The 21,266-nt window shown below is 39.8% G+C and overlaps 1 protein-coding gene across 4 annotated transcripts in view; it reads left to right on the forward strand.

The window, feature by feature from the left end:
• Positions 1 to 21,266, forward strand: part of THSD4 (thrombospondin type 1 domain containing 4) — a 599,697-nt gene that overhangs the window by 348,160 nt on the left and 230,271 nt on the right. Inside the window, exon 1 of one of the 4 annotated variants that reach the window (XM_007056392.4) lies at positions 12,315 to 12,589. The exons of the other annotated variants lie outside the window; for them this stretch is intronic. Coding sequence (XP_007056454.2) covers positions 12,518 to 12,589 — 72 coding nt within the window. The 5' untranslated portion in view covers positions 12,315 to 12,517. Of the gene's footprint in view, positions 1 to 12,314; positions 12,590 to 21,266 lie in introns of those variants that run through there. 4 annotated transcript variants of the gene reach the window in all.

A 21,266-nucleotide genomic window follows, 5' to 3' on the forward strand; every position in this document is an offset into this window, starting at 1 on the left:
CTGCCTACAATGGCGAGTGGCCTATCAGCAACTGCCTGCTGCAAACATCCCCAATGGCTGGACCCAGGACACTAGATGGGGAGAGCTCTGATTTACTACAGAGAATTCTGTCCCAGGTATCTGCCTGGTGGGCCTTGCCCACATACTCAGGGTCTCGCTGATCACCATATTTGGCGTTAGGAAGGAATTTTCTCCCATGCCAGATTGGCTGAGACCCTGGGTTTTTTTTTAACCTTCCTCTGCAGCATGGGTCACTTGCAGGTTTATATTAGTGTAAATGGTGAATTCTCTGTAACTTGAAGTCTTTAAACCATGATTTGAGGACTTCAGTAACTCAGATCTCGAATCTCTCACTATTACAGGAGTGAGAGGGTGAAGTTCTGTGGTCTACACTGTGTAGGAGGTCAGACTAGATGGTTCCTTCTGACTTTAGTAAGAGTCTCTGAGTAAAAATATACAGTAATTCCTTGTTTAATGGTGTAGTTATGTTCCTGAAAAATGCTACTTTAAGTGAATCCAATTTCCCCATAAGAATTAGTGTAAATGGGAGAGGGGGTTAGGTTCCAGGGAAAATTTGTTCACAAGACAAAAGACATTATATACATATACAGTATAAGTTTTAAACAATTTTAGGCAAACAATTTAATACTGTACACATCAGTGATGACTGTGAAGCTTGGTTGACGTGGTGGAGTCACAGGGTGGAAGATGGTGGGATATTTCTCAGGGAATAACGAGGAGTCTGTTGGCACCTTAAAGAATAACAGATTTATTTGGGCATAAGCTTTCGTGGGTAAAATTCTTCAGATGCATGGAGTGAAAATTACAGATGCAGGCATAAATATACCGACACATGAAGAGAAAGGAGTTACCTTACAAGTGGAGAACCAGTGTTGACAGGGCCAATTCAATCAGGGTGGATGTGGTCCACTCCCAATAATTGATGAGGAGGTGTCAATACCAAGAGAGGGAAAATTGCTTTAGTAGTGAGCCAGCCACTCCCAGGCCCTATTCAAGCCCAAATTAATGGTGTTAAATTTGCAAATGAATTGTAGCTCTGCAGTTTCTCTTTGAAGTCTGTTTCTGAAGTTTTTTTGTTGAAGGATGGCTGCTTTTAAATCTGTTATAGAATGTTCAGGAAGATTGAAGTGTTCTCCTACTGGCTTTTGTATGTTACCGTTCCTAATGTCTGATGTGTCCATTTATTCTTTTACGTAGAGACTGTCCAGTTTGGCCAGTGTACACGGCAGAGGGGCATTGCTGGCACATGATGGCATATATCACATTAGTAGATGGTGTGGCTCATGTGGTTGGGTCCTCTGATGGTGTCGCTAGAGTAGATATGGGGACAGGGTAGGCAACGGGGTTTGTTACAGGGATTGGTTCCTGGGTTAGTGTTTCTGTGGTGTGGTGTGTAGTTGCTGATAAGTATTTGCTTCAGGTTGGCGGGCTGTCTGTAAGCGAGGACTGGCTTGCTTCCCAAGGTCTGTGAGAGTGAGGGATCGTTTTCCAGGGTAGGTTGTAGATCGTTGATGATGTGCTGGAGAGGTTTTAGCTGGGATCTGTATGCGATGGCCAGTGGTGTTCTGTTGTTTTCCTTGTTGGGCCTGTCCTGTAGTAGGTGATTTCTGGGTACCCACCTCGCTCTGTCAGTCTGTTTCCTCACTTCCCCAGGTGGATATTGTAGTTTTAAGAATGTTTGATAAAGATCTTGTAGGTGTTTGTCTCTGTCTGGGGGATTGGAGCAAATTTGGTTGTATCTTAGGGCTTGGCTGTAGATAATGGATGGTGTGATGTGTCCTGGATGGAAGGGAATGCCTTGCTGCTAAATGATGAACCAGCACTTGGCTGAGCCCTCAAGGGTTAACAAGTTGTTGTTAATGTAGCCTCACTCTACAAGGCAGAGTGGACTGAGTCAGGAAGGAGGAAACACGATGGACGGAGGGCAGTGGTTGCAAACACTTCCCTACGGAAACTGAACGTTATGATGAACCCACACTATCCCGCTGGAGCGCACGGTGCTTGCACGGCTGCACACATGCCGACTTTCCATGCTGCGGGGGTTGGGGTGGGTGCGTCTGACAGACACACACCGTGTGTGTGAGAGAGAGAGAGAGATGCACATTGCCCCTTTAAGTACGCTGCCATTTTAAGTAGATCAGCAAGTTACTTCAGACAAAGCAGCAGCTTACAGCAAGCTCCCTCTGTCCTGAGACCTGCATGTTGTTCCCCCTCAGCCCCGGCCGCTCTGTGGAGATGGGGTACTGGAGTGGGGGAAGGGAGACACCCTGACATCAGCACCCTTCTTCTCCTCCACCCCCCTTGCACAGGAAGCAGGAGGCTCCCAGGAGCGTCTCCAAGGCAGAGGGCAGGAGCAGCACAGGGCAGTGGGGGGAGGGACACCTGAACTTCCCAGCAATTGATAGCCTGTTGGGCGGCTGCCGCACAGGGAACTTAGGGGAGCCAATAGGGGGCCTACTGCCCACCCTGGTTCCAAGCCCCCACGAGGACGGGCTGCTCTTCCAGAGAATCCTGCATGTAGTGGACAAAGCCGGTGGCCAAACGACTTATAAGGGAGCATTGCACAACTTTAAATGAGCATGTTCTCTAATACATCAGAAATGAAACAACCTTAACCGGGACAATGTTAAGTGAGGAGTTACTGTACATTACCATTTTAAACCTATCCAGTGTCCCTTAAGTGACTTGCCACAAGATGTCAGAACATGTTAGTATTAGAGCTGAGTGGGTCTAATATTTATTTATTTTTCTTTCTTATATAGGAATTAGATACAGTACTCCTGTCAGATAATTTCTAAGTTATTTGCAAAAAAAAACCCCTTAGTTCTCAGTTGCCTATGTAGTCCACGGAATCACAGTTAAAGTTGCCCATCCTCCCCCCCCCCCCGAAAAATCTGAAATGGCACCCCTGTGGGCAGGCACAGAATTTGTCCCCCTCCCCCCCCCATGCATGGCCCTGTTGGCCTGACTGGAGCCAACCTCCACACCCCCCCTCCCCCAATATAGAAGTCAAACTATGCCTATGCTTAAAATTTATGAATAATAAAACCCACAATCTAATCATTTCCAGAACCAGTGAAATCAGAATTCTCCAAAATTCACGTCCCAACAAGTGACTGAACATAGCAGTAATCTAGCTACATAAAACTAACAATGAAACATGAGAATCTTCATTCTCTGAAACTTTTGTACCTATTGTTGTTACAAGTAACACACACATAGCCTTGTAAGAGGGATGATTAGCAATAGAAAATCTTCCTAATGTTTTCCATTTGTTTACTTTGTACATTCAACAGCATCTTGTGTCATTTTCACTGCTTCTCTGGTAAATCTGTAAGTTCCCCCCCTTTTTTTTTTGTTTATTTTACACAGCAACAAGGGAGAGAACCTTATTTTTTAATTTGCATGGTAGGAAAATATGATCGTAATACCAGAAAAAAATTTGAGGGCAGAGCTGGGGGTGGAGGTTCCGGGGTGGATATACTGTCTGAAAATACTTTACACTCAGTTTTTGAGGTGTTGTTTTTTTTTTTTTTCAAAGACTAGACTTCAAGTGGACAATGAATCAGTTCATGGTAATGATATGTTAATAAGAGTAATTATTTTTCTACTCTTGTGTGTTTTTTGAATACACTGAAATATTACAGGGATATTTATTGTCCACTTATCAGTCATTCCTTTAATAACAGAAACTATTATTTGGTTGTCTTGGTTTCTCCTCAACACAAGAGTCACTTTATTTTATACTGAAAAATTAAAATAATAAATTTAAGCTGTAGGAGAGGGAGGGAAGTACAAATATATACTTAAAATATCATGTCAACACCAATAAAATAACTTTCAATAGCAGAAAAGCTTGTTAGCATTTATTTTAATGCTAGACTGTCGTGTATGGGATTAATTAAGCTTCTGGGGTTTACTGCTACTCTCATGTTAGAAAGGTGGTCTTCATTCTAAGCAAATATGCCACAATAGAAAGAAGCAATGAAGTATGATTTCACCTGAGCATATTGTTTATGATTTCAGTTGAAATTATGGAAAATCTTAGGGATCTGGAGCTTAAGGAAACTGAGAGCTTGTAATAAGTTTGGAGAACCTGGCCCAGTGGTTTATTTCTCTCAGGGGGCAGCCAGGAAGTGAACTCCATAAACTAATTGAGATTTAGAAATTCCCTGGGGCTGGCAGTCAATTTGTTCAAAGATGAAGCTTAGTATTTTTAAGGGGAAAGTAATTATGCAGATAGATCCTGTGTGATTTACTTTGTTGTTCGTTAATTTCAGAGAGCAAAAGTTAGAAATTATGCTGAAAGGAAATGTAATCTGATGCCTTTCTCATTAAAGTGGGAAGAAGGTGTGAGAATCTTACTGAAGTGAGCTGTAGCTCACGAAAGCTTATGCTCAAATAAATTTGTTAGTCTCTAAGGTGCCACAAGTACTCCTTTTCTTTTTGCGAATATAGACTAACATGGCTGCTACTCTGAAACGTTACTCTAGATAATATCTCTGAAAAAAATAATTAAAATAATTATGGTGCAAAATTTCTGTGGTTCTAAGCAAATTAGAAGAGGAGTTTGTGCTGTTCTGGAGACATTTTTTTTATTTACCTCCAGTAGAAAAGTACTTTGGCTTCTCCATCCACTGCTGCAAAACTTGAAATGTGAGGTGGCTTAGTAGTTCTAAACTACAGCTTTCTCTACTAGACAAATTATTTTATGTAGTTTCTGATCCAGTGGTTACTGAGTTTTGTGGACAAATTCTCACCTCAGCTACAGGAGTATAGGTTTGGGGTTACTTTGGATTTACACGTGACTAACTAAGGCCCATATCCCACAAACACTTTATGCGTTTGAGTTCTCCCTATTTAAATCAGTAGAATTAGTCACATATGTAAAGTTAAGCATGTACATACATTTTTGCAAGACTGTGGCCTTTGACATTAATTTGACCTTTAGTTGTGTTTTTTTTAAATAATTTTCTCATGATCTTAGTACCGTACACTAATAAAGTACAGTGATGCCATTTAACAATAGAGATTTGGTCAAACGGTAACACCTTTAATATTTATAATAACAGTGTTAAAATAAGCCACAATTTTCTAGAACAACTGTTCTAAATGTTTTAGCTTTCAGTATCATTCATGTAGTTTGGTGCATGTGTGTGGGATCATTATACCACGAGATTCTTTTTGGTAAGGTAAGATGTTTCAGGAAAGTTTTCAGTGATCCTGTCTAGCTCTCTGAGAGTGAGACTGTAAAATGCATAGCAGCGTAGTCAGCTGAGGTGGATAAAATATAAAAAAATATGGTGAAGTAATATGGTGTTAGTTTATGAAACTAAGGAATGCACTTATAAAAGGTAATGGAGGTAAGTGAAAGGGCTCTACAAAGGCTATCGCTGCAGAATTTGATCTTTTCTACAACAATCTTTACACTCCATTTCAAAATTACTGATTTTTAAAAAGCATTTTACTGTAATAAGATTGAGCTTCCTAAAATGGAATGTAAAAGCAAAACTAACCTTGAAAAAGTAGTGAATACTCAGGGCCATAAAGCAAACAAGATGCCCTAACATAATGGCTTCTCTACTGATTTTTATCAAGAATTTAAGCACTTGCTTTTCTCTTCTTTAGCCAACACTCTTAATGAAGTCTGTTTCTTGAGTTTTCTCCCAGTCACCATGTTATCTGTGTCTATCTAAATCATTATTTTTTTAAAGTGGGGTGGGAGGAGAGAAATGTAGTTTCTGTAGGTGAATATCGTTGCTTAAATGGATAATAAAATTATGCACAAAATGTCAGCAAATGAGGAAATTCTGTCTACCAACTTCAGTTTAGATAAGATGGCTTTACTAAAAATGTAATTAGATGGATATGGAATACAGTTCACTCTGCCCATTCATAAAAACTCCATCCCTGATGAGTATATTGTAAGACACTGGAAAAAGAAATTGACGGGGTGAAGTGGCTATATCGCTTTGTGATGACAATAGCAAAAAACTGTTATTAATTTTTGTGCTCATCACCATTTTACTCACCAGACATCTAGAAAAGGAACTATGCTTCTGTGCAAACAGTATTAGTTTACCATAATAATGGAAGTTATTCTGTGCCGACAGACACACTCTGCCCGCCCAGAACGCTGTTACTTTCAATGGGCTCCATGCAGGAACAAAGGTAAATCCGCATACAGCAGCTGCAGAATTGAGGCCTTAGTTTGTAACCTATGGACCAACTGGCACATTGTAACATTTAAACACCAATATTTGTTCCATAAAAAGTTTTTATTTCACGTAACCAGTCCCCTGCAGTTGTAAGGCTCAGAAGAAGAGCTCTCCTGTGTAAAAATTCTGTTAGATATAATTGTGTGAAAATTTGCTCAGTATTTCCCCCCAGGGTATGTTTAGGTCTTTATGAAAACAGTAAAGGACAAGTTGGGCTCTCTGACAGCATTTCGGTGGAAACGTATTCTAAGTCTCCTCTGATATGACATTTGTAGTTCAGACACATTGCCATGGGCAATTAACACACACAAGTACTTGTGAAGACAGATCTTTACTGAGATGTCAGTTTGGTGGTGCATTTTGTAAGCCTGTGATTATTTAGCTTAGAGACCATAAAATGGTGACTTAAACCTCCCTTCCTCCATGTACGTTCTAATTAAAAGTGCTGTGTTCATGAGATTAAAAGATTTAGACAGTGCTGAAATGATTTTTACCAGAAGCATAATTATTCCTTCCAAAGAACTGCGTGGTCCAGTTTTCAGAAGTGATGGGCTAGGCTGCCACCTCTTCCTGCAGCAACTCTGCTATTGTCTGGTCCCCTTTTGCAGCTCACTACCAGCTACGGAGAGGACCAGAGGGAGGTAATAGAAGGCCAAGATGTATTACCTCCAACCTAAATTTCCAGGGACTTTGTAAATCATAGTTCTGCAGAGAGCTTCACCCACCTCTGACCTCGCATCCAGAATTTGCAGAGACTTGCAGAGAATACTTATGGAGGGGCATTTCTGCAAGGTCATCATCTTCTCTCCTCTCCTCTATTGCTAGAGAAGTAACTCTGCACATGAATTTCCAGGGGATGATCTGGACCAACATATTTGAACTGTTGAAGAACTTCATTTCCACTTTACTTGAGTAGACAGATAATTTTTTTTCTCCTATACTCTACTTTTACTCAGTAGAGGCTTTTAGCTGAGGACTAATGTTCTTTATTGTAGGAATCCTCTAGGCTCCCTATATGTGCTCCGAGACTCTAACAGGTCTGCTTCCAGCTGAAGAGGTTGGGTGCAGATTTCTCTGAAATTGGTTAATGCTACTCTCTGGAAGGAAATCATATGAGAGACTCAAGTAAATCCTTCATCTCCCGGAGCTGAATATGTTGCCTCCCTGTTACTCCCAGTTCTGCTTGGCATAGATGATTAGGTACCCAAACCTGGATCCTCTGCTTGGCAGTCCATTTGGATACCATTTACACTACGAGGTGGTTTGTGGATGAACAATTTTTAATACTCTGACCCTGATTTATTTAAGAAAAGCATTTGCAAGTTATACAAGCCCCATAAAAATCAGTAGACTCTCCTGTTGACAGTAAGGGGCAAAGTATTTTTTAAACCCTATAAATACTATTAAATAAAATAACAAATGTATTTTTAAATTCAGGGTTTTGAAAAATTATTTTAGCATTTATCTGTGGGTTAGGATAGAATTACCTAGTACACCAGGCTGCCTACAGATGCCACCCAAACACCTGATTTACCCACAGATAGGGCTGTGTGAAATTGTGGACATTTTTCACTATTTTTTTAAATATTTCTTTAAATGGGATATTTGTAAGAGATTCATGAAAATGTGAATTTGTAACATTTTTTTCCTGCAAAATCACTTAAGCTTGAAAATTTACTCATTTTCAAGTGAACTTCCACAACTGAGTGGATAATTAGAAAATTTTTCACAAAAATCATGCAATTTTAGATTTGTTTTCTTACCAAAATGAGAACTCACACTTTGAGTATTTCCAATTTCATCCTTACAATTTTGTTCCAGCTGTTAAAATCATCTGCTGGGCTACATTCTCTGCATCAGAGGAAATGAAAGTTCTATTAATAGGAAGACAGGATATGCTAGGAGTTGTTCCACGCAAGAACTTTGGTTTTTAGAACTGGTTGTAGCATTTTTGATAAAATATATTTTTGTCGAGATATACTGCTTCATCAACGCTGAAATGTTTTACAGTTGGGAAGATTTCTGAGGTAAAAGGCTCTTTGGTAACTTTGGACAAGAGGAGGAGAGAAAAACACAAACTGAAAAACTGATCTTTTTGATCTGAAAATAGACATTTCAACACATTTCTCAAGATCATTTGAAAAGTTGTATATCCATTCTATATTGGAATGGGGGGAAAAAGTCAAAATCTCAAAAGTTGTCCCAAAACAGAATTGTCGTTCTCTGGCCAGCTCTACTCCTAGTACTTGCCTTACACTGCACAGAAACCCTTCTTACTCCCAGAGCATGACATCCCTCAAGGCCTTAGGTTCAGATTTTGTCATCAACTGCACATTTGAGAACTGAACTGACCCTTAGAAATTCGCCAATTAATTCCCTGTTGTTAATAATGGCTTGGGAACTAGGTCAGTGAACTGACTATATGTAAATAACTTTTGGCCAAATATGAAATTACACAACGAACAACTGTGGTATGTAACCTATCATTTAAATCACCTTCTGAACCAGCTGACTGGAGGATAGCTAATGTGATGCCAGTTTTTAAAAAAGGCTCCAGAGAAAATCCTGGCAATTACAGGCAGATAAGCCTAACTTCAGTACCAGGCAAATTGGTTGAAACTGTAGAAAAGAACTGAACTATCAGACACATAGATGAACATGATTTGTAGTGGCAGAGTCAACATAGCTTTTGTAAAGAGAAATCTATTAGAATTCTTCCTCACCAATCTATTAGAATTCTTTGAGCGGGTCAACAAACGAGCACAAGTAGATATAGTGTACTTAGACTTTCAGAACGCCTTTGACACCAAAGGCTGTTAAGGAAAATATGCAGTCATGGGATAAGAGTGGATGGTCCTTTCATGGATCAGTAACTGGTTAAAAAAATAGGAAACAAAGGATAGGAATAAATGGTCAGTTTTCAGAATGGAGAGAGGTAAATAGAGGTGTCCCCCAGGGATCTGTACTAGGACCAGTGCCATTCAACATATTCATAAATGATCTGGAAAAAAGGGGGTAAACAGTGAGGTGGCAAAATTTGCAGACGATACAGAATGACTAAAGATAGTTAAGTTCAAAGCAGATTGCAAGGAGTTACAAAGGGATCTCACAAAACTGGGTGATGGGGCAACAAAATGGCAAATTAAATTCAATTGTTGATTAAAGCAAAATAATGCACATGAGAAAACATAATCCCAACTATACATAAAAATGATGGGGTCTAAATTAGCTGTTACCACTCAAGAAAGAGATCTTGGAATCATTGTGGATAGTTCTCTGAAAACATCTGCTCAATGTGCAAAGGCAGTCAAAAAAGCTATCAGAACATTAAGGAAAGGGATAGTTAATAAGACAGAAAATATCATCATGCTTCTATACAAATCTTTGGTATGCCCGCATCTTAAATATTGTGTGCAGATCTGGGCACCCCATCTCAAAAAAGATATATTTGAATTGGAAAAGGAACAGAGAAGGGCAACAAAAATTGACTTAGGGGTATGGAACAGCTTCCATTTGAGGAGAGATTAAATAAACGGGGACTTTTCAGCTTGGAAAAATGTTGACTAAGAGGGGACATGGTAGAGGTCTATAAAATCTTGACTGGAGAAAGTGAATAAGGAAATATTATGTACTCCTTCACATAACCCAATAACTAGAGGTCACTCAATGAAGTAATGACAGGTTTCAGAGTAACAGCCATGTTAGTCTGTATTCGCAAAAAGAAAAGGAGGACTTGTGGCACCTTAGAGACTAACCAATTTATTTGAGCATGAGCTTTCGTGAGCTACAGCTCACTTCATCCGATGAAGTGAGCTGTAGCTCACGAAAGCTCATGCTCAGATAAATTGGTTAGTCTCTAAGGTGCCACAAGTCCTCCTTTTCTTTCAATGAAGTAAATAGGCAGCAGGTTTGAAACAAACCAAAGGAAGTACTTTTTCACACAACACACAGTCCACCTGTGGAACTCTTTGCCAGGGGATGTTGTGAAGGCCAAAACTATAACTGGGTTCAAAAAAGAACTGGATAAGTTCATAGAGGATAGGTCCATCAATGGCTATTAGCAACCCCATGCTCTGAGTGTCCCTAGCCTCTGATTGCCAGAAGCTGGGAGTGGACGACAGGGGATGGATCACGAGATGATTTCCTGTTCTACTCATTCCCTCTGAAGCACCTGGCATTGGCCACTATCAGAAGACAGGTTACTGGGGTAGATGGACCATTGATATCACCCAGTATGGCCGTTATGTTCTTATGAAAATTCTGCTGCCTTTATTTGATCAAAATTCCCACTGACTTCAGTTGCAGTTTTGTTCAGTACAGTTAAGCAGAATCTGGCCCTTTACCAGTAAGAAGAATACCAGTATTCTGTTATCTTTTAATAGTCTGACTGTATTTATTTATTTACAATTCTTCAAGCTTCATTTTACATAAATATACTTGATTGTTATTTGGGCACTAGTCTGAAAACTAAAGCAAGGAAGCCAGATATGCCTACCTTTCCTTTTTAGGGTAGAGAGAGGAAAGGATTGTTGTGGACTTAAATGTCAAACAAAATATTGTAAATAAATTAATTTAAAAAAAAAGGGGGGGAGCAAGAGACTGGATGAAGCAAACCAAGGTACAAAACAGATACAGGATCAAATGAAAAGTTACAATATTGCAAACCCCAAGAATTCAAAAATCATGAGTTAAGCCCCCCAAAATCATAAAATCAGCATAAAAACCATGAGATTTTTAAAAAGAATAAATTAGGGTTGTTTTTTCTTTGCCTTCTGGATTTTGAGACCTTAGGTTACACTCAGGACATGTTTTTGAGTTTTTATCTGCTACCATCAGGGGTAGAAACGCATTTTTAAATGAAAGCTCAGATTCTCATGTAATCACTTGACTTCAGGAGCTTTAAGGAAAACACCAGATCTCACATGACTTGTGTTGCCAACTCTCAAGATTTTATCACTAGTTAGAAGAAAGTAAAATGAGAAAGGGAAGGAGAGGAATTTTAGGGCTGATCTAGAGGTCCCATAAATTCTTAAATGTTACATAATTGTTCTGTTCTGTTGTTGAGTGTGATGCATTTAGTCAATATGACTTCAGAACTGTATTTTCATGTCTTGTAAATATTTTGTATTAGTTTCTTGATGACAGCAAAAAAGAGCACCCTACAGAGAACTGCAGGCATGTTTAAACAAAAGGAACCACTTCATCCTTTATGGCTCGTATTGTGCATCTTTGGTAGTTTCTGAGACATATAGCAGTCTATTTGGCAGATCGAATACTAAAGCTATGTTCCATATTTGTTTGTTTTACTATTTGCTTGAAAATGTCATGATCACCAGCTAAAAACAAAGCAAACAAAAAGCTTCTCTGTTTCCCTTATTTTTAAACTCTGTAATTCTGGTCAAAGCAGTTTATCGTTGATGGGGTTTTATCACTTTAAATCAAAATTTCTTTGGTCTGCTGTCTACATGAAAACGAGAGAGAGATTGTACATTGGTGGTGATGCTCAAGATTTACCATAAATGATCCCGTTAATCTTTCTATAGAGTCCATTCCTGCAAGCAAGGAAGCACCTTCTGAGAGGTAATGAGCACCCTCAACTCCTAGGAAGTAGGCATGAGAGTTGAGGGTGCTGACTGCGTCCCCTTGCAGGATTGGAGCATTTGTGCTCTAATGCTGTGCTGATGTAAGGCTCCTTGTAAACTGAGAGATTATATGTAGTTTTCTGAATAGTGTTTTAGTTGATTTTTTTTTGCTAGCTTTTGCTAGATTTTGCTTTGATATTTATTTTTTAATAAAGGGACATGCTGCAGCTTTAAAGTAGCTCTTGCTGTCTAAGCATCAACAAGCATCTTTGCACTGCTTTAGCCTCTGTTCTCCAATCATGCCTACCTAAGTCAATAAGGCATTGACTGGCTTCCTTGTGTATTAAAGGTTACCTTTTAGCTTGTTTTATGAATCAGAGCAGATGCATAACTTGGCATTGACCATTTCTGTCCCTCCCCTTCTTTGCTTTATACAAACTGCAGCCCCCAGCTCATTGCTGTCTCGAGCCCCCTCCCCCAGCAGGGAGAAGTCATTACATGAAGAGATCAGCTTACCAGTTGTCTTCAGTGCAGTGGCTGAGAGCAAAGCTCCTGGTAGTACAGTGAGTCAGAAGGAGAGAGAGTGGTGCCCAGCAGAACTATAGGGCTGTGATACTGAGACACAAGTGCATCTGCTAGCTGTTAGTACTTGGCAGAGGGATTTCTCCTTTAGGGTAGTTCTAACTTTGGGTAATAATGTTTGTCAGCTACCTGATATTAACATTGCTCTACTTTCAAACAGCAGTGTTAGCAAGACCTGAGGGAGAGGTAAGCCTGGTATAAAGTCTTGTCAAAAATTATCGTCTTGTCAGAATTTAATTTCCTCTTCTATCTATCAACAGGGATTGTGAGTGATTTTATGTTGTGTAAGACGAATGTGAAGTGTTACATTTTAGACTTGCGTTGTCTGCTGCTGTATGAAAATAGCTGTTTGCAGAATTCTGTAGTTGCTAAAATGAAACTACCTATTGAAAGCCAGCTTGATTTTAATTGTCGCACAGAGGATACACCATGTTTTGTGGATTTTTCTCTGCTAATATGTAGAAAAATATAATACTGTTTAGAACAATCTGTAGTGTTGATGATATACAATGTTAAGTTCAAGTTTTCTGCAGGAAAGATGTATGATTGAAAAAAGTTTTTACTTGGTGTTTTTCTTATGTAAAACACTGCAAGTCTCTTTGTATGGAGTATATTTATAATATGGGTGTGAATTCAATGTGTGTGAATTATTAGAATAATACATAAGAGATAGGAAAAACTATCCCTGTTTTAGAATATATGTGGTATCCCTGAAGGGATTTTGTGATACTCCTATTAATATGAGAATTCTAAGTGATGGAATGAAACAGTCATTCCTGTACATTTGAAATTGCTGCTTCATTTGCTAAATGCGCTTTTCCAGGTTTTTGCTCAGATCAGCCTAGTTCTACATCAAGCCCTTATTGCACATTGAAGCAGAAAATTTAAAATAGTCATTTTCCATTTAGGAAAGAATTCAGCAAACATCATTATATAGATATGAAATATCCTTATTATTGAAATCACTGGCAAAAACAAACCCGCTCCTTGATACATTTGATACTCTTCTCTCCCCACTCCCTAACTAAAATGTGATGCATATTTATCCATTTGTTCTTTTAAAATGCATATGTTATTCTTTAATAAGCCTCTTTTCTTTAAGCTCTTTTGCATATTATGTCAACAGTATGCAAAAGAGCTAAGTGAAAACTAAATCTTCTGAAGGATGGTGATTTCTGCTTTAAAGCTCTGACTTCTGTTGTTCGTGTCAGAAGGTTCTAATAGCCTTATTACTTTCCCTGGTAAAAGAAAGTGGAGGTGAACTGAAAACACATCTAAGTTGCTGCTGGGTTGGCACTGGTTATTAGCTTATAGTTCTAGGTAGAGAGTGCATTTTGCTTTCAGAGTGGTTTAAAAAAGGAATGGTAATATTTGTGATTCCAGAAACAAGGTCTATTTTAATGAAATCTTGTGTTGGGAAATGCAGTCTTTGATCTAATTAAAAAGGTGGGGGAAGTTTTCATCAGAGGCTCAGGGCATTTAAAAGGGTGGATGTTCAGAGTGACTAGAAGCTAATCATTGCCCTCTAGTTGTCACTGAGGTTTTAACTTGCCTGTTGATTGTCACTGAGTAAAGAAAATGATAGATGGACTCACCTTACCCGGGCGCAGGGACTTTGAAATGTGTGGTGGCTCCTATGGAAAATATTTCTGTTACATTGCATGCACATGTGGTCTTCAGAGATCCATATAAACAGTAAATCTACTGCAGCAGCAGTGTTGCCTGCCAATTGTCCTTGTTAGTGAGTAAAATAAAAGCAATGCTGTGTTCTTACCTGGAAACGAATTGCTGCAGTAGAAGTGCAATGTGGAATGTTTTAGAACTGTAATCCTTATGCCATATACTTAACACTGCTGTACTGTTAACTTGAGTTTTTCAGCTAATATTGCAGACTAAATATGAAAAGGGGATTGGAGTTGTATCATTGATCATATGCTTTACTACAGTAATGTGACATCTGCTTTTTTAATAAAATTATATGTCTAATTATGAAAGCCATATAATAATTAAAATACACAATGTCTGATAGCAATGGAGTAGTTCCTTTGTCTGTGAGTTGCCAGAGACCAGTGGATAATCATGTGCATTTTTCTGCTGCAGCTGCAGATCTTGGCTACATAAATATTATCTCTCTAGGAAACTTATTCAATTAGGATTTTTCCCTTACTGGATAGACAAGGAAATAAAAAGAGGGAAAATAAGTGAGCAGCCATTTTAAAAAGTAGCCCGTATTATAGTGTGCTGATTTAAAGTGTTGCATTTACTTCTACAAATGTTTCTATTGCTTTATAGTTAGAGCCCTACCAAATTCAAGGTCCATTTTGGTCAATTTCACAGCCACAGGATTTTAAACATCTGAAATTTCATGATTTCAGCAATTTAAATCTGAAATTTCTCTGTGTTGTAATTGTAGGGGTCCTGACCTAAAAGGAATTGCGGGGTGGTGGTGGGGTGTCACAAGGTTATTGTATGGGGGGGGGGGACGTTGCGGTTCTGCTACTCTTACTTCTGCACTGCAGCTGGTGGCAGCGCTGCCTTCAGAGCTGGGCAGCTGGAGAGCAGCGCCTGCTGGCCGGGAGCCCAGCTCTGAAGGCAGAGCCACTGCCAGCACCAGCGCAGAAGTAAGGATGGGATGGTCTGGTGTTGCCATCCTTACTTCTGCACTGCGGACTACAGAGCTGGGCCCTCAGTCAGCAAGCACCACTCTCTGGCTGCCCAGCTCTGAAGGCAGTAGCACAGAAGCAAGGGTGGCATGGTATGGTATTGCCACCCTTACTTCTGTGCTGCTGCTGGTGGGGCACTGCTTTCAGAGCTGGGCACCCAGCCAACAGCTGCTTCTCTCCATCTGTCCAGCTCTGAAGGCAGTGCAGAAGTAAGGATGGCAATACCCCGACCCCCCCTAAAATAACCTTGTGACCCCCTGCAACTCCCTTTTGGGTCAGGACCTCAAATTTGAGAAACATTGATCTCCCCCATGAAATCTATGTAGTATAGGGTAAAAGCACACAAAAGACCAAATTTCATGGGGGGAGGCCAGATTTCACGGTCTGTGGTGTGTTTTTCATGGCTGAGAATTTGTTAGGGTCTATTTGTAGGGGTGTGTGTGTGGGTGTGTATTTGTATTTGTTAAAGGTCTGCTCATAAAAACATCAGCATGTGATGGTCTTTTTCTTGCCAACTTGTTCTTTCCTGCATTCTAATACATGCTCCTTTGGTTATTCAAGAAACATTCGAGAAAATCATGAAAATCCAACTGTTACAATTTCCTCCTTTGTGAAACTTAAAGAATTCCTGATTGTATTTGTCTGGTTATTTCATGATTGTTTTTAGTCGTTGGGATAGCGAATGAATCAACATGATGTCACTTAAACTGCATTGCTCCACTTTTCCTGTCTTTCAGGTGATATTTTAGGATCAAGATTTTTTTTTTTAATCCAGAAGGGAAATGTGGCAGGGTAATCTTGCAACTTGCTCATTACTCACACTAGCCCAGTATCAGAACCCTTTTTGATACTGTTTGCGAGGAAATTGTAATTCTCTTCACCCATAGCTGGATGCTCAAAATGTTACCTTCTTCCTGACTCTTAGTCTGTCTGGAGATCAGAGTACAGATTATTCCTTCTCTACTGGGTGTCCAGGAGCAGTAGTCCTCACCAACAGACTGTACAACTGGTTCCTGTGACTAAGAAAGAAGTAAAGTTTATTTGGCATTGGATAGAAAATAATGAGAAAACCACAAAAAACTGAAGCAGACTAAATCTATCTGAATTTATGCAGAAAGTGTAGTGCTTGGCTCTTATTTTTAAAATTATGGTTAAGCATTTTTTTTTTTTTTGAAATCCTGTATTTTTGCAAGTCCTGTGTCTTAGCTCCCAGTGTGACCGTTCACTGAGTTCCACCCTTTCACTGAAACTTTCCTCCAGGGCCAGTGTGTCAGGGCTCAGCAAGGTAGGTTGTCCTGGGAATTCTCCATGCACAACTGGAGAGTCTCTCCTTTAGTAGTTCTGAGGGACTTTGTATGCCCATATGTTAAGCCTTCATTAGCATGCTCTACATTACCTCATTCCTTGGTTCAGACATCAGCACACAACTGCATCGTATTTGATTAAAATCATCCTTCTTTTTATTTCAAAATACTCAGACTTTTAAATGTCCCCTTTGCAGTTTGCAAGGTACACATTTGTACATTTCAGGGGACTCTTTTGAACTTTTGTAAGGGTTAAATCTCTTCAGCTGAATACTCAAACCATGCCTCCTCTTCCATTGTGGCAGTTGCTTTTAGCCTGGGAAGGCCAAATTGTGCCACCTTACACTGAGACATACCCTACTCCTTGAATAGTCCTATTGATTTCTGTAGGTGTCAGTGGAGCTATGCTGACTTGCACCAGCTGAGGATCTGACCCCAAGGAAGTTAAGCTTTAAGTAGTGAAATATAAGAGAAGATTTCGGAAAGCATATTGAATATCTCACAGGATGACAGACATTAGGTTGTTCATGGCATTTTAATCATGACTTGTACTGAGTCTTATTTTTCAGATTTATTCGAAGTTTGATAGAATTTCTCTCCCATTAAAGATCTCTGTGGTCTGCAACCTGATTGGCTTTAATACGTTGTAATTTAATCGCTACACCCTTGTCCCACAATAAGTTCCATGTTAAAGATTCCTGCACTTGCATGGAGCACCTGTGTGGTTAGTGGAGCTTGATCTGGCATAGGGGTCCACCCAAATGTGTTCCCTAACAGGATGGAGCCCTAAGGGTATGTCTACACAGCAGCTAGACACCTGCAGCTGGTCCTGGCCAGCCCACTTGGGCTCTCTGGGCTTGGGCTGCGGGGCTGCTTCATTTCTGTGTAGACTTCCGGGCTTGTGTGGGAGCCCAGGCTGTAGGACCCTGCGGGATGGGAGTATCCCAGAGCTCAGGCTCCATCTTGAGCCCAGGTGAAACAGCCCCATGAACCTGAGCCCCATGAGCATGAGTCAGTCGGCAGGGCCAGTTGCGGGTTTTTCTTTGCTTGTAGACATACCCTATGTTGCTCATGACCACTGACTTCAGAAAATAAAATGTATGTGGAAAGCATAAATCTTTACAAAGAAATTCACCCAGCTTGGGCTCCTTAGGAAATTCTCATCCAAACCTATGTGATACTAAACCAAGGTCAAATAGTAAAATATCTGGATTTTTTTTTTTTTTAGTATTGTTTGCAGTTAACATTTTTAAAATTCTGTCTGCCCGACAATAAATAGGTGTACATTATAGACATGGCAAAAAAAATTAGCCTCAAATGTAAAATAAATATTTCCTTCATCTGTGTTTTCATCTGTATGTGAACTACTCATAAACGTATATTTCTAGCTGATTTTTTGGTGCATTTAAATGGATGGGAACTAGCTTGTAAACTGTTTCCGAATCCTTTTCAGCTCTAGGATGATATTGTGTCCAGGCAAAAGGATTTTTTCTCCAATCACTGTAGTAATTGGATTTGTTAAAGAAGCAGAACTTCTGTTCAGACAGATGGGATGTCATTTGCTTTGTACTTCCTACAGCATTCAGTACGAAGCACAGAAAATCTAACCACATTCTTAAAGGCTAGTTTCATCAGCTGTCTGTCGGAAATACAACACGTTTTATTAGTTTAATGGTTGTTAAATCATCCCCTATGAGTTTAGGCATGGGGAGGGGATCAAGACAGCAAAGTGAACATACAAAAATAGGAAACAGAATGTGTAGGTCTTTATATCCCTGCCCTCTGAAACCACAGAAGATCCAATTTGTGAACTATGGATGTTTCAGACACTTTGATTTGGCTGAGTGGAGTAAAGGTTGTTGCTAGGAGAGAGTGCTTTGTACAGCATCATGGATTGCAAAAATAGGAGGAGATATGCAGGAATGCAGCTGATCCTGCCTGCATCAATTCCTTGCCCACATCATGGAACTGCAAACCCCAGTTCCTGACTTAATATTTCCCTGGAAATGTCACAAGTCTTGGAGATATAGGTCCTCGCTTTGTGGGTGGCCAACATCTTTAGCAGAAAGGTTGGCTTGCTGTGGCAAACCATCCTGGGTGGCCCTAAAATTTCTGTTCAGTTGTTTATCTGAACTATGCAAACTTTGCACTGAAAATCTAGCGAGAACAGCCTTTCTCGTAGTACTTTGCATGTCTGTTCCCTTTTCTAACCGGAAGCAGGAAGTACAAACATGGATAAAAATAAATAGAATATATTTCTCTTTAAAATTAGACTAATTTGTTCACACCTAAAAACCCTGTTTGGTTCAAATTTAGGCCAAAGATTCTTGTCAGTTCCTATTGTATTGGAATAAGTTTCCTTACTCTCTCTCCCATCCTGAGACAGAGCTAGGGTCCATGGTGCCAGCTTCTAGCTGGGGTTTTGTTTCTAAAAATACATATACGTCTTTAATTCTTTCCTGGGTTGGGTGGTAGGAGCCAAGTCACTTAACAGCCTTCTTTTAAAAGTATCTTCAGGTTTTGTGTTGCTCGTGTAGTAGTCTTCCTTGGCTGACAGGTCTATTTCTGAGGTCAGCCAAAGAGCATAGCTTATGCCAGCATTGTGACTCTCTTTCCATACAGTAGGGTATAAATCATGCTCTCCCTCACTGTTATGAGAAATGGACTGCTTGAGCAAGCAAAGAACCCAGTAAACATCAGGCCATGGCCCTTTTACATATTTTCCCTGGTTGACTGACATTTAGTCTGTCATGGAAGAATTCACCCCCACCCCCCGATCTAGGATGTATGCGCAATTTTCTTAGCATGCTCATTGGAATCTTCTGGTGTCATTCTAAAAAGCTCCACACATTGTGTCAGATGTTCTATCCTTGAGATGAGACCATGTGGAATATTTAATATGGCAGTAAAAATAGGCCAAATGCCTTTTTAAGCTGGAAGGAGCATGTCATAGAGCAGACTGTGCCGGCCCCCCCCGCCCGCTGAGATTGCGCCTAGTTTACTGCCTTCACCTTTCTATCTATGGTACTTGTGTGGCTCTATTACTGTAGCATTTGAATGCTTCACAAGCTTAATGTATTTATCCTCAACACTGCTGTATTTATGGGACGTATGAATGTGCTTATCTACAGCACCCCTGTTAGGTACGAAAGTTCTCTTATCCAAATATTGCAGGCAGTGTCTCTGCCTCAATTTCCCAAGTGACTTGCCCAAAGTTACACAGGAAGTTTGTGGTGGAGCAGGGAATTGAACCCAAGTCCCTACCTCACCACAGTCTGTTGCCTTAACCATTTGGCCACCTCAACATTCACTGTTAGGCTTTGGACACCTCGTTACCAGAAAGAAGAGAGCTTGGGCAAGATTAACAAAAATGATTAAGGAGCTGGGGAGATTGAAAGATTTAAATTGAAATAGTTAATCTAAATAATGACTGTGAGGACAGAAAGGATAATAAAACTATATTGTCCACAAACAAATCATCAGTCGAACTCTTGGAATGGAACACTCCCAAGGAAATGTGTGGGAGGCCTATTGCTCGAGAGATTTACAGCTAGACTGAACAGATACCATGAAAATATATTATCGGGGGAAACACTTTGTTGGGTGGGGGATGGAATAGATAACCTAATCCTGGGTTGGCAGGGGAATGTGGCTGGCAATCTAACCTAACAATATATTGACAGGGAGGTGAACTATTTAACTTACTACTGTAGGTTTTTTTCCATTCCTAATTTCCATGGGACTAATATTCACCTCAGTACACAATCAAGGAACCTTGTTTCTATTCCCATCTCTCCCACGCTCTTGCTGTGTGACCTTCAAAAACTCACTTCACTTTTCTGCACATCTGTAAAATGGGGATACAAAAGCTGCAGTGATTCTTCTGAGACATGAGCCCTCCTAACATGCAGAGGAAATTTCCCATAAAGTACCATGGATACTCCCTATGTCTGTGGACCATGGGGATCTTGTGGAGCCTTTGGATGGGCAATTGAAGAGGCTGGATTGACCTTTAAATTTTATAGCATATTTAACAGAAAGTTCCTTTGGATGCACTGTAAATTTACACTATTAAGATTATAGTAGATGATAAAGCAGATGGTAAATTGTATATGACAGTAATTGATGTCATCACAGTTAGTTATAATACCCAAAAGAGAGACCTGCTGGAGCTGAAAAACAAGCCTGTAAAGTGCACAGCACAAAGTGCAGCCAATCTGTGAATATCCACTCTGTTGTTGTTGTTGTGCATAAACACTACAGAGATATGGCATACTTAACTCATACTCTCTAGTCGTGTGCTGCTACTGCTATCTCTCAGCTTTAACTTCAGTACTAATAGTTATCCTTTGCTATAGAAATGTGTGTGTATGCTAGGCTGATTTACCATCAATAAAGTTGTCATTTATATTGCTGTAGAAATAACTCCTAAAATGATTCTTTCACGTTTCATGAATTTTTCCTCAAATATCCTCAAGAATTTCTCATTCCTTCCCATGCATTAACTGCTCCTGGATCCTCTCCTACTATGCGAAGTCCAAGTCTGTAATACCACGAATATTGCAGATCTGAGTGAAGTGCACTGGCAGTGAGTTGTGAATATACCGTGGTAATAGCTTTTGGCCCATAAAACCTAATTCAAAGCCTATTGACTTTAATAGGCTCTGGGTCAGGCCTATATTTGGTTTCTTGGTTATGCTGCAAGCATCTGAGGAACGCAAAGATTAGGTTATAATAGTGCATACAACTTCTAACTATAGCCTCATATTTGAAATCCACTATAGGTTAAATTCATTTCATCATTGGCAAATAAATGGTTAAGCTTGATTGGTTAGCTCATTGATTCTTAAATTTCATAGACCATTTTTCCAGAAAGCCTTTCTCTGAAAAACCTGT

The sequence above is a fragment of the Chelonia mydas genome, chromosome 10 (genome assembly GCF_015237465.2).
Source record: "Chelonia mydas isolate rCheMyd1 chromosome 10, rCheMyd1.pri.v2, whole genome shotgun sequence".
Lineage (NCBI taxonomy): Eukaryota > Metazoa > Chordata > Testudines > Cheloniidae > Chelonia > Chelonia mydas.